The sequence below is a fragment of the Abramis brama genome, assembly GCF_963993115.1.
Source record: "Abramis brama genome assembly, chromosome: 4".
Classification (NCBI taxonomy): domain Eukaryota; kingdom Metazoa; phylum Chordata; class Actinopteri; order Cypriniformes; family Leuciscidae; genus Abramis; species Abramis brama.
Window position 1 is genome coordinate 27,700,425 of NC_139966.1, and position 13,677 is coordinate 27,714,101.

General features: G+C 40.8%; 1 protein-coding gene across 2 annotated transcripts in view; it reads right to left on the reverse strand.

The window, feature by feature from the left end:
* The window catches only part of LOC311080544 (tripartite motif-containing protein 16-like), a 58,283-nt gene extending 52,203 nt beyond the window's left edge, over positions 1–6,080 (reverse strand). For both annotated transcript variants that reach the window (XM_084110534.1, XM_084110535.1), the window contains exon 1: positions 5,433–6,080. In XM_084110534.1, coding sequence (XP_083966660.1) covers positions 5,433–6,002 — 570 coding nt within the window. In that variant the 5' untranslated portion in view covers positions 6,003–6,080. The remainder of the gene's footprint in view (positions 1–5,432) is intronic.
* Positions 6,081–13,677: the final 7,597 nt, after the last annotated feature.

Genomic DNA, 13,677 nt, shown 5'->3' on the forward strand with positions numbered 1-13,677 from the left:
AATAAATAGAAGCAGAACTGCAGCAAACTATATTGCACACTGAATATTAAAACAGAGAATATTGCACAGAATGTGAAGTATTGCACTACATGGACCAGTTTACAGTTTTTCTCGATTGCTTAAACACATTTCTTGAAACTATGCCTCGTATTCTCAAAACTATAAGTTTACACAAATCCATAACGTCTCACCCAATTCCCCAAACATCCTATTTTCAGGTCAAAATGAAGCTCTACACTCAAAACCATTCACTCTTGCTGAAAAACCAAACTTTGCCCTCAGACAGGACACACAAGCCCTCAAAATCACACACACTACAACATAGTCTAACACACTGGTGCAATAAATTCAAAACAACATTTCCAAAACTGGTAAGTTATGTTGCTTGTGGTTCCCCCTCACAAACCTTTTCACATGATGAACACAAAAGACACAACCAATGGTTACATTGGCACATTTTTATTCATTCATGTACTACACAGTACAATACACACACACACAATTATTTATTTATTTTTTTATTTATTTTTTACTCTCTCCTCTAAATTTGTTTTTATATTTACTTACAGTATGATGTGTGTGACCATCATATGACAGTAAAAGAGCACACACAAACCATATTCTAATATGGAATTGTATTGGAATGGTAAAGAGTGTTGGGGTGTGACAGGATGGCCTCCACTCAAGGAGACAATATGATGAACACGTCTAAGAATGTTCCACATATGGTTGAAATACCATCATTGGCCTAGAAAGATAACATTTTGGGAGTCAAGACTATAAAGGATGAAGGATGCCCTCCCTTCACTGTCACACTCTGTGCCACTCTGTGTGACTGTACGACTGCTGGCCTTTTCTTGCAAGAAAATACACCTCATCAAAGACTATTGGAAATGTTTGTCTCTTATTCAGTGATAGAATTTTGTTTGCCACCACACCTCCCTGAAGGTTCTCGAGGCGACGGTAAAGCGACTCAAATTTGGCCTTACTCGTAGCCCAGCTTCCCTCATAGTCATACCATTGACAAAGACATGTGCAACTAGAGTGGCTTGAATTTCATCTGAGACTGCTTGTCTTCTTGCCCTTGCCCTTCCTCCTCCTCATTCTTATCCCTCTTCCTTCATGTCTTTCTGGATCCATTGTTCCAAAACTCAATAAACTGATTTGGGCCCTTTTATATATCTATTGAAGGTTCTGATTGATGTGTGTTAAATTTTGACTCTTATGGCGCTTTTCCACTACACAGTACCAGCTCGCCTCGGCTCGGCTCGGCTCGACTCGACTCGGCTCTGTTTGGTTTTCCACTGTGTAAAAGTTGTACCTGTACCAGCTTCCAGGTACTTTTTTTCGTACCACCTCCGGCGAGGTTCTAAGCGAGCTGAGGCGAGCTGAGGCGATACTAAAATGTGACGTGAAATCACGGCAGACTGCTGATTGGTCAGAGAGAATCGTCACTATTCACTGCGTCATCATTGCACGCGCCAGACGCAGTATCCTGAATAAAAAACAGCAAAAACAAAAACATCCAAAAACAGCATACACTCGATTTCCTCCATTGTCCTGTGTGTGTGGGTAGCGGGTGTGTCTCGCGCGTCTCGCGTAAAAGATTAAGTCACGGCAGTTTCCTGCGGCGTCGCTATGACGACCAGGTACTATTGTGGAGGTACTATCTGCAATGGAAAACGGAGCGAAAAGCGAGCCGAGCCGAGCTGAGTCGAGGCGAGGCGAGTCGAGTCGAGCTGGTACTGGTAATGGAAAAGCGCCATTAGTGTTTCCACCTGGGTAATTGTGTGCTAACTGAGCTGAAGCTGTGCTGACTTGAGTGAACAATATTGAATGCTAGTGCTTTCTAAATGACAACATGGTCTAGGCAATGAGAAATGAAGGGATTTGTGTGTAGAGTTTTGCAGTGACAGTTCAACAAATCTGACTCATGTGTCAAAACAGGGAATAGTGTTTATAGTTTAGGGAAATGGGTGTGCTTTTTGATAAATGGCATTATGGTTTTGAAATTTTAGTTCAAAAGCCTGGTTATAGTGTTTAAGCAATCGAGAAAAACTGTCATAACAAAGGGTCCATGTGTCAGACACTTTACTATCTTGAGGCCACGAGTTACTATCTTAAAGCCACGAGTTACTATCTTGAGGCCACGAGATACTATCTTGAGGCCACGAGTTACTATCTTGAGGCCACGAGTTACTATCTTGAGGCCACGAGTTACTATCTTGAGGCCACGAGATACTATCTTGAGGCCATGAGTTACTATCTTGAGGCCACGAAATACTATCTTGAGGCCATGAGTTACTATCTTGAGGCCACGAGTTACTATCTTGAGGCCACGAGATACTATTTTGAGGCCATGAGTTACTATCTTGAGGCCACGAGATAGTTATAATTTATTTTTTTGACAAAGTGGGACTAGGGGGGCTCCGTAAATAAGACTTTGGCGGGACAAAAATTTTGGGGTTGCCAGATTGGGCGGTTTACCGCCAAACTTAAGTTTTTAAACTTAGGTAGCTGTCACTGCGGTTTCATGACACTCTTTCTGGGTCAGCGATAGCGCCAACACAGATTTGAATGTTGCGATATGATTTTGTCAAAGGTTTAAAGGAGTCATAACCTAGTATTACATTGGATACCTACTGCTGTATTATAGTCTTTCAGGCCCTTCTAAAAAAGAAAAGTGGAAAAAAAATAAACACAGACCTACTTTTACCCTTATTTCTGAAGGCATTATTGTCTCGCGAGATCAATGCGATGTTTTGGCTGTCGTGGACGCTCATTTTAATAATGCAAATGAGGGGCGCGTTGATTGGTTGAAGGAAGGAGGGGGGTTGACACGCAGGTAACTTCAGCATCATTACAAACTGACATCATGGCGCAAGTGGTGAATGAACCCGACCCGGCCGCGACCTACGGGATTCAACCCTACATGTTTGAGCCGGACTCTGAACCAGAGCTGGAAAGGGAAGATGTAGAGTTGTTGGATGGACGTCTACATCAAGATGTCTCTGAATGGTAAAGACAATCATTTTGACTGAGACATACATTAACATCGGTAACGAGCTAAAACGTTTGTTGCTATTTTCTCCCACATAGGTTTACCTTTTATTTAATGTCGATTACATTAACGGAGATGTAGTCTACTTATTTTATCAGCTTACAGTGGTTATTGAGATGAGACGTTTACTATCATGTGCTGTTTTTGCCTTGTTTCACGTTATTTAGACATTCAATATTTTTCTTCTTTAGACAGGTAACGTGTTGTTTTTCTTTATGTTTATTATTACTTGACTGTTTGTTTTATTTATCTATGTATCGTTATCTATTCTATAAAAAATCAATACAATGATATGTTGTCATAGTTATATAATATACAATAAAGCGCACACACATAACGATACGCCAGTTGAAAGTGTTGCTGGGACAGCGTCATTAAAAATGAATTTCATCCACTGGTCCCTGATAGTTTCGTCCGATTTTGGGAGATAAAACACATTTACATGTTTTTTATGGCAATCAACCACAGAGCAAGTCCGGTGTGCACTCGGTTTCTCCATCTTTCTCGACTGAACTGAATGGGGAAGGGCGGGCTTCCTGCTGCGGTGTCCATATATGGTATATCCTACTACCTCATGACGTCAAGAGGGAGCTGAAATCAAAATCTCGTATTTGAGTGCGCGTGCACGCGCGCTGGTTTATTTACCCTGAGGTAAACAAACGCTTCACTTTTAAATATCGGCTTCCCGGCCAGTGTATAATCGTTAGTCGATCATAACATACATTGATTCTCGTGGAAAAGTGAAAATTGCAGGTTATGACTCCTTTAATAGACAAACGAAATGGAATAAGATCGCATGGGTGTTTGAATCGAGATCACAGACTTTTAAAGATGAATCGTGCAGCTCTGTAACGACACATTTCATCCTCTATTGAATGAAAGTGGCTAACTTCTGTCAACCTCATATATAAGCAAGGGCAAAAATAAAGCAATTTAATTTGAATTAATATCTGTAATATTCTGTAATAATAATAAAAAAATCGATTTTAAAATCATAAATTTTTTTATTTTTTTTTTTAATCGCAATATCGAGGTGAATCGATTTTTTTTCTCCGAGCCCTAATATGCATGTTTCATGTTGCCATTTGAAATAACTGAAATGTTAAAGTGGGTTATTTTTTATGTCCATATATCCACTCTATGTTTTTATGTTAGGCTTTTGTTCCAAGCGACTTTTAGTGACAATAAACAGACTCATTGATAGCCTAAGTTGATCGCATTATTTTCCGTAAAATGAGCTTATAGTTTAATAGTAGAATAGTCTGACTGAAGTCAGTGTAGCCTACTTTTGCGTTCATTTAATTGAATGTTGTTAGTCGAAAAATAGGTCATTTTAAAGCTTGTTAATGATTTCAATGTGTTTAAACGAGAAACAAGCCACAAAAAAAAATTGGGCGATTTTTTGTGCATTCTCGCGGTTTTTGACGAGGTTTTGGGCTGGAAAACCTTGCTGGCACCTGGCAACCCTGCTTAAGAGTCGTTTGGTCATTAATCGGACTGGTTTTGTTTCACTCATCGTAACGTAAATTTAGCTGCAGCTAAGTGCGCGACCCACAGTTTGAAAACCACTGGTCTAGTAGACCCCATAAACATAATGAGCCTGTAAATTATCATAATGGGATCTCTAAGTTCATACCTGTTTCTCTGTCCTCTGTACAGCAGCTGATACAGTGTCGTGGTTTTTATGTTCATCCATACACAGCACACGTTACGTGTGCAGACTATAGAGTTTCATCGCCATCAAATGGCCTGGGAGCAAAATACACCGTTTTTAGTCGTTTTCGTCGTTATCGGTGTGAATGGGGATTGTTTTGACAGGGGTTGTGTCTGTACGTGGAAAAATCAAAGGAAAAACGTCTCTGTTTTCAGCTTATCGTTGTTGTGTAAATGTACCTTAAAACGAATTTAGGGTAAAACCATTAAACGGGTGGTAAAACACCTTTTTTCGAAGGCTTGATTGTGTTTGTGGGGTGCACTGTAACGTGTTCATGCTTCGTTTTTAAAAATTCACATTATTTTTCACATATTTAAACATTATTCTACACTGCTCTGTCCCTCCTTGTAAAAACGGTCGGATGATTTCCGGGTTCTATGAATGTTCTAGTGATGTCACTAACCCTGGAGGAATGTCTTGTAGTCCCTACCGGCCGTTTGCTAGAACTTTTTTTTCTCCCTTTGTATTGAACTTTGAGCGTTGTAACTTTGCAGATGTTGTTTATGCTCAAACAGCAACATTACACACTAGCTAAAGTTAAAAAAGTGAAATCACATTCAACCACCCCTTTAAATTATGTAAATGTAGTCTAGTAGACCTCATAAACAATATTATTAGCCTGTAAATTATCATAATGGGATCTCTGTAAGTTCATACCTGTTTCTCTGTCATCTGTGCTGCAACTGATACAGTGTCGTGGTTTTTATGTTCATCCATACACAGCACACATATACACTTCTGATCAGTGCGGCAGAAAACCTCGAGGATCTTGTCGTGTTTCTGGCAGATCATCTCCTGCAGTCGTCCAGTGGCATCAGTCAGATTGTGTCTCTTTCCTTTAAACAAACTCTCATGTTGTTCAAGGTGATTCTGACAGTAAGAGTTCAGACACACCAGACAGGACTTGACGGCTTTGTGTTTTCTTCCAGTACAGACGTCACACTGCACATCTCCAGCTCCAGCGTAACAGTCAGCAGCAAGTTTAGTCGTCTTCAGTTTCTCCACCATTTCAGCCAGAATGGTGTTTTTAGCTAAAGCAGGTCTTGGCCTGAAGGTCTGTCTGCACTGAGGACAGCTGTAGACTCTCTTCTCATCCTCCTTATCCCAGCAGTCTGTAATACAGATCTTACAGTAACTGTGTCCACAGTGGATAGTCACTGGATCCTTCAGGAGATCCAGACACACTGAACACATGAACTCGTCCTGAGAAAATCTGGCTTCTGCCATTTTACTGCATGAAAACAGAGACACAAACACACAACAGCTCAACTACACTCCTCTGAACTCCCGTGTTTCCTGTTTCCTGGTTCTGTGTTTGAGTGCCGTGTGCAAAACAGGCGTGTCTGTAAATCAGTGTGACGAGGCGTGATGGTAATAACAGTCACTGGTGTCAAAAAGTGCAATGCTGTTTATTGACAGTCTTTTGTGATCCAGTATTCCCAAAATTGTGCACAAAATATTTAAAAGGAAAAAATAACAATAACAATTAGTTCTCTCTCTCTCTCTGTGCGCATGTGCAAAGTGAGTGTGGAAGGAGCCGGTTGTCAGGAGTGAAAGTACACTCTCTGTTTGAGGGAGATTACTTTTTCTTAGATTTTCATACTTTTTTTTGTTAGTTATAGATTATACTGTGGGTTTAGTTAAGGTTTTTAGTTAAGGTGAGTGGGGATAATGCTGTAGGAAGCGGGGGATTTGTCACGGTTAACACTCAAACATGGTTATGAATGCATGCCTGAGGCTGCGGTGTCCGTGGAGAATTGTCTGATAGCCGTGAGTGCGGCAATCGGCGGTGCCACTATAAGATGTGTCTCCCGTATGAACAAAGCCATTGTGTTCTTTCTCAGTGAAAGCCAAATGGTGGATGACTTGATTGAAACTGGGTTGGTAATCAAAGACATTTTTGTGCCTGTATTGCCTTTGTCAAGCCCGACCAAGAAAGTTTATCAAACATACCGCTGTATGTTAAAAATGAAAAACTAGAACAAATAATCCAGAGGTATGGTAAAATAGTGAGTCCTATTAAAATGATTCCTCTTGGATGTAAAAATCCCAAGATTAAACATGCAATGTCTTTTCGGCGTCAGGCTTTTTTAAACACTCAGAGTGATCCATTAAATCTGTCAGAGAAAGTAAGCATCAATGGCAAAGAGTACACTGTTTTTATCAGTTCAGAATCTATGAGATGCTTTGTGTTAGGACCGCAGCCATAACACAATTGAGGACAACACAGCTCGTTCAATAGGGGATTTATTACAAAAAGAATATAAACATAATTGTAGAAGGAAAATGAATCGGGGTAAACACAAACAACAAGAGAGCACACAGAACCGCCCGCGGAACAGATTTGGCCGCTTAGACTTCTTATCCCAAACCTACACGATCCACAGGTGCAGGCAATCAGTTCCTAATAAGACAGACACAAACAAGAACATTGTCGCCCCCTAGAGGACAGACAAATCATTACACAGAAGGCAAACTTGCCCGAGGCGAGACAGGCCGGTGGAACTTCATGCGGCTCCGGCTGCAGGTGCGGAGAATAGAGAGAGGGTGGCTGGTCAGAAGCTTCTTGGTAATGTTAGAAGTTCTTTGAATTTACAAAGTAAAAAATGAGTATGGCTTGGTTACCTAATAACTCGTTTGGATTAGTTTTATTGTGTGTTTATCTTATACTTATTTTCATGGCACCTTTGACAGTTAGTTCATTGAACATTACTGGGTGTCGTGATGCTATAAAAAGGGCTAGTCTTTTTGATTATGTCATGATTACAAGTGCTGGTGTGGTATTTCTACAGGAAACGCACACGGATGAGAATAATCAGATACAGTGGCTGAGTGAATGGAAGGGTCAGGCTAAATTGAGTCATGGCTCTAATGTCAGTGCAGGGGTGGCTATATTGCTGACACCTGAATATAAAGAGCAACCTGTCCGTGTTTTTGAAGTGATTTTTGGTCAATAGCTGCTGAGAGTTGATGTAACTGTTCAGGCTAATTTTTCTTTTGTCAATGTCTATGCACCCAGTTTTGGGTTATTCTTTTTAATAAATTATTTTTTTTGAAAAATTATAATTGCTCTAAGTGATGTTTCTCATAATAGGACCATTGTTCTGGCCGGGGATTTTAACTGTACTTTAAGTCATACTTTGGACAGAAATCATGAGGAGTCCCATAGTCAATCTGCAAACGTGCTTCGGTCTTTAATTGTTTTCCACAATCTTGTAGTTGTTTGGAGATAATCATTTCCTCAGGTCAGACAATATACCTGTGTGAAAATAAACTCCAATATGGTATCTAGGGGCAGGTTAGACAGGATGATCACCAAAAGATTTGTTGCAACATCTGCAGAAGACCTTTGTTGAGTTTTTATGTGATGGTTACCATTGGCTTCCCCCTGCAATTCAGTATTTTCCCAGTCAATGAAGGGGACCAAGGGTTGATTGATTAGGCAGCCAAGGTTAAAGCTATGAGGTTAAAGATGGTTTGAAACCCTACTCTACCCTGTGGATTTTAGGCCATGGGTGTCGTTTGGTTTGGCGTTGCTCAGAACTTTTGGTGGGTTCTGTCTTGATAGGCAATTGTTTTTAATGTCTTATTATAGAAAGTTTTCATCTGATGTAAAATGTTATGCTTCTGTGTTAAACTCCTGGACAGGTTTTAAATTGATTAGATTTGAAAATAATAATTTTGGCCTTGAAAACCCCTTTTGACAACCCCTTTTTAGGTGATAATATCTGGTGATATCTAATACAATTGTTAAAACTTTTTTGAAAAAAGGACTGACAAAAGTTTAGACTTGGTTGATACCTCATCTAAAACATGGAGGTTAATGATAGATATTGGTAATCGGGCTGGAATTAGATCAGTCAGAATGATAGCGAGGCTCATTGGTGGGTTGAAAGCATTTTTTCCCTCCACACTCCTCCTGTTTGTTAACTGTTTTCTGCCTGGAGGTCCTTCTAGAGTTTTGTTTCTTAAGTTATTTGTGTCTCCTAAGGTTGGTGTTGAAGATGGTCAGGAAGGAAAGCTGCTGACATTCAATTTGAATTTATTTTATTTAGATGGGACAGTGCATTAAATAGATTAGAAGAACTTGATTTTCAGGTGGTTGGAAAAAGAGACCTATATCAGTTATGTGTTAAAGTGCATTATTTTGAGTATATTAAGGACAGTGGTGATACAAAATGGAGAGAATTTTTTATAAGGGTCCTCTACCTAAACATCTGGAGACCTACAATGGAGGTTATTACATTGTGTGTGGCCTACTAATTGTCATGTTTCTAAATTTAACGTATTTCATGTCTTTACTGAGTGTTTTAGATTGGTTCCATTATTTATGTTGCTAGAAAGACTACTTGGGAATTTGGAAATATAAATGTTTGTCTGCTATTTATTTACTGCTTTGGTGGAATCCAGAATAAGAGTGGAGCTTAGAATTTTACAAATGACAAATAACTTGCTTGAGTTTGAGTTTAAATGGTGTGTAATTGGTCATATATGCTTTACTGTCACTTTGTGAGGATGGAGAAATAATGGTTAATTGGTGTTGTATGGTGGTAATTTTTGAGTGGGTATCTTGATTTTTAATTTTCTTTCCTTTTGTATTATTATCTCTTGAATATTTTGCAATGTGATATTTGTGAGGCATAATTAAGTGGGTTTTTTTTTTTAGAATGTTTTAATAAAGTGTTTTAAAAGTCAAAAAGTCTCTCTCTCTCTCATCTGAGTCTGTTAACTCAACAAGTACAGATGGTTCTAAACCACAATAATACTTTTACCACAGCAACATAAGAGACGTGTATTTGCTACCTTTTACTGCTAAGTGGCGTTATAATCACAGAATGGCGCTGCCGGTGTGTTTACACTCATAGAAAATAATGTATTTGAATTTTAAAGATGTGGTGCGACGCTGCACTTCTCGTCCAGTGTGCGACCCCTTAACATGGACATTTTCATATTAAATCTCTTCCAGACGGCAGAGTTGATAGAACCAAAGTTATTTGTAACCACTGCAAAGCTGACTTCACAGACTAAAAATAATCTGTGTATCATTTGTTCAGTCGTTTTTTGATTTAATATTGAAAGCAGAAAACAGTTTTTTTTTTTTTAAGTTTTAAAAAAAAATTCAAAAGAACGAAAAACAAGAATTCAGCTTGATTGTTCTTTTTTCGTTTTGAGGTAGAAAAATGAATACACAGCTTGAATATGGAACTGTGAATGAGAATGTTCTGGAAAGTGATTTTGTGGCTTTCTGTGATGGAACCACGAGACGTCGCTCGTTGACCGATCGTAGGCGTCTGGTAGGGATGTAGGCTCGTAGGAGTGAGTGAAAGTAGGAGGGAGCTGAGCCTGTGATAGATCTGTAAGCAAGCGTCAATGCCTTGAACTTGATGCGAGCAGCGAGAGGTAGCCAGTGCAGGGAGATGAACAGAGGAGTGACGTGGGCCCTCTTGGGCTCGTTGAAGATAAGACGAGCTGCAGCATTCTGGATCATCTGTAGAGGTTTGGTTGCACATGCTGGAAGTCCGGCCAGAAGAGCATTGCAGTAGTCAAGCCTAGAAATGACCAGGGCCTGGACGAGAAGTTGTGTTGCATGCTCAGTTAGGAAAGGCCTGATCTTCCTGATGTTGTGCAGTGCAAACCTGCATGATCGAGCTGTTTTTGAAATGTGATCTGTGAAGGTCAGCTGGTCATCAAACGTTACTCCATGATTTCTGACCGACCTTGATGGGGTGATTGATGATGAATCTAGCTGGATGGTGAAGTCGTGCTGTAGAGACGGATTGGCAGGGAGAACGAGAAGCTCAGTCTTTGCCAGGTTGAGCTGCAGGTGATGTTCCTTCACCCATGTGGAGATGTCCGCCAGACAGCTTGAGACCCGTGCAGCTACTGTGGGATCATCTGGTTGAAATGAGAGGAAGAGCTGTGTGTCATCAGCATAGCAGTGGTAGGAGAAACCGTGTGCCTGTATGATGTGTCCCAGTGATGGAGTGTAGATGGAGAAGAGGAGGGGACCAAGAACTGAACCCTGGGGAACCCCTGTGGTCAGTTGATGTGCTCTGGATACCTCGCCTCTCCATGCGACCTTGAAGGACCTACCTGTGAGATAGGACTCAAACCAGTGGAGTGAAGTTCCTGTGATGCCCAGTGATGAGAGGCTGGACATAAGGATCTGATGATTCACAGTGTCGAAGGCAGCAGACAGATCCAGGAGAATGAGGACTGAAGATTTGGAAGCAGCTTTTGCAATCCGTAGGGCTTCTGTGACCGACAGTAATGCAGTCTCAGTTGAATGCCCTTTCTTGAAGCCAGATTGGTTGACATCCAGCTGGTTGTTTAGAGACAAGAAGGATGTTACTTGGTTGAAAACAGCTCTTTCAAGTGTTTTCGCAATGAATGGTAGGAGAGAGATAGGTCTGTAATTCTCTACAGATGATGTGTTTAGTGTTGGTTTTTTAAGCAGTGGAGTAACCCGAGCCTGCTTGAATGCTGTAGGGAAAGTGCCAGTATGGAGGGATGAGTTGATGATGTGTGTGAGTGCTGGTAGAAGTGTGGGAGAGATGGCTTGTAGAAGGTGTGAGGGGATGGGGTCTAGAGGGCAGGTGGTAGGATGACTGGAGAGGAGAAGTGTAGATACTTCTTCCTCGGTTAGCGGAGAAAAGGAGGACAGAGGGTTATTGGCTGTGGAAGGGGTCAGTCTGGGTTCCTGTGTGTGTGGAGCTGAGAACTGACTGCTGATAGTTGTTGTTTTGTTGGTGAAGAAGTTCGCAAAATCGTCAGCAGTTAAAGAGGAGGTGGGTGGTGGTGGTGGAGGTGGACAGAGGAGAGAGTTGAATGTCTTGAAGAGTAATCGTTGGAGGAGCTGTTGATCTTGTTGTGGAAGTATGAAGATTTTGCAGCATGAACATCAACAGAAAACGAAGAGAGGAGAGATTTATACATACTCAGGTCAGATTTTGATTTGCGCCATTTCCTCTCTGCTGCCCTGAGTTCGGTCCGGTGTTCACGAAGAACCTCAGATAACCGGGGTTAGAGGGAGTAGCGCGTGCTGGCCTGGAGGAGAGAGGGCAGATATTGTCTAGAGAAGAGGTTAGAGTGGAGCATAAGGTATCCGTTGCGGTATTCACATCCAGAGATGAGAATTGTGAGGGTGGGGAAGAGAAGATGACACGGCAGAGGAAAGATGGGAGGGGGAAAGTGAGCGCAGGTTTCGCCTGAAGGTGACTGGTGGTGGGGTTGGTGGTGCAGGGGTAGAGAGTTGTAGACTGAAAGTAATGAGGAAATGATCTGAAACATGGAGAGGTCTCACCAAAATGTTGTCTGTGATGCAGTTGCGTGTGTAAACCAGGTCCAGTTGGTTGCCTGATTTGTGAGTACCTGTGGTGATGAGTCGTTTGAGATCGAAAGAGGCTAGGAGAGAGGTGAAGTCTGTTGCATGTGGCTTTTCGAGATGAATGTTGAAGTCACCGAAGACTAGAAGTGGGGTGCCGTCCTCAGGGAAAGAGGACAGCAGCACATCCAGCTCCTCTACGAAGTTACCCAGCTGACCTGGGGGGCGATAAATGACTACAATATGGATCTTATTGGGAGTTGTAAGTGTGATAGCATGATATTCAAATGAGTTGTTGTTGCATAGAGAAGAGAGCGCTGAGTATTTCCAATTGTTAGAAACGAGAAGCCCTGTACCCCCACCCCTCCCAGACTGGCGAGGGGAGTGAGAGAAGGAGAAATTGCTAGAGAGAGCAGCGGGATACTAAGAGTAGAATGAGATGCAAAGGCTGGAATGAAGTCAGCTTTATTGACTGCTGACTAGGGCTGGGCAAAAAAATCTATTTTTCGATTAATCGTTTTTTAAAATGTGGTCGATTCAAAATCGATTCTCAAACGCCAAGAATCGATTTTTTTCCATCTTTATTTATCTATTACCCAAGTATTAGTTTTCCTCCACTGTTCATAGGCTTGCAAATTCAATTTTATAGCTAATGCTGTGAGATTTTATGTTAGTTTTATCTAAATCATAAAATAACCTCAATTAGTGCTGCACGTTTAATCATATCGCAGTCGCGATGTCAAGCCTATAACGTTACGCAATTAGGCTATATGACGCAAAATGCTGCGATTTTATATGAAATAAACAAATTTGGGCTTTTAACGCAATTAATGCAGCATCTGTTATTTTTTTTTGTCATCCTTTGGCTAGTGTTACATGATCCCACTCTTATTCATGCAAATGCTTTTAAACCATTCATGCGCGACAAGACAAAATAGAGTTCGCTGCCTGTGAATGTCGTGACTGTGACACAGAAAAACTTGCGATGATATCGTGCGTGCGCACAAGATATAGAATAGCCCAGAATAGTTATCTTTCGCGCTTGAACGAACAATAACACACACAATTATGCCAAAATGTCTTTTTGATGAGTATTTTCATAACATAAGAGCAGTGATGAACGTGAAGAGTTATGACTCGTAAGAGAATGAGGCGCGTGAGATCCGCGTCTCTGTCAACAGCGGCTGGTCTTAAAGGGACAGTACACACAGTAGCCACTAATTATCTCTGTCGTTAAAGTTAATCAAAGAACAAAAGGAACAGAGAAAAACACTCACTGCTCTTGACTAAAGAACTTTTGTAACTTTGATTAGTTTATATATAATTTATAATTAATGCAGCGCAGACTGTTTGATAACTTTATTCAATTTCTGTATGGTCTAGCTGTTAGACAGGAAGGGCACAGATAAATTATATGCAATGTTTTTATATGGGTTTATGTGAGGATTGTTAACCTGTTTGATCAAGACATGCGACTGTTCTGACTTGTCCAATTTTCAGCATCAATCTTGCATCAAAATCCTGTCTATTCATTGTATGCATTTGAAATATAGAGTTGGGTTCTGTTTTAATGTACCC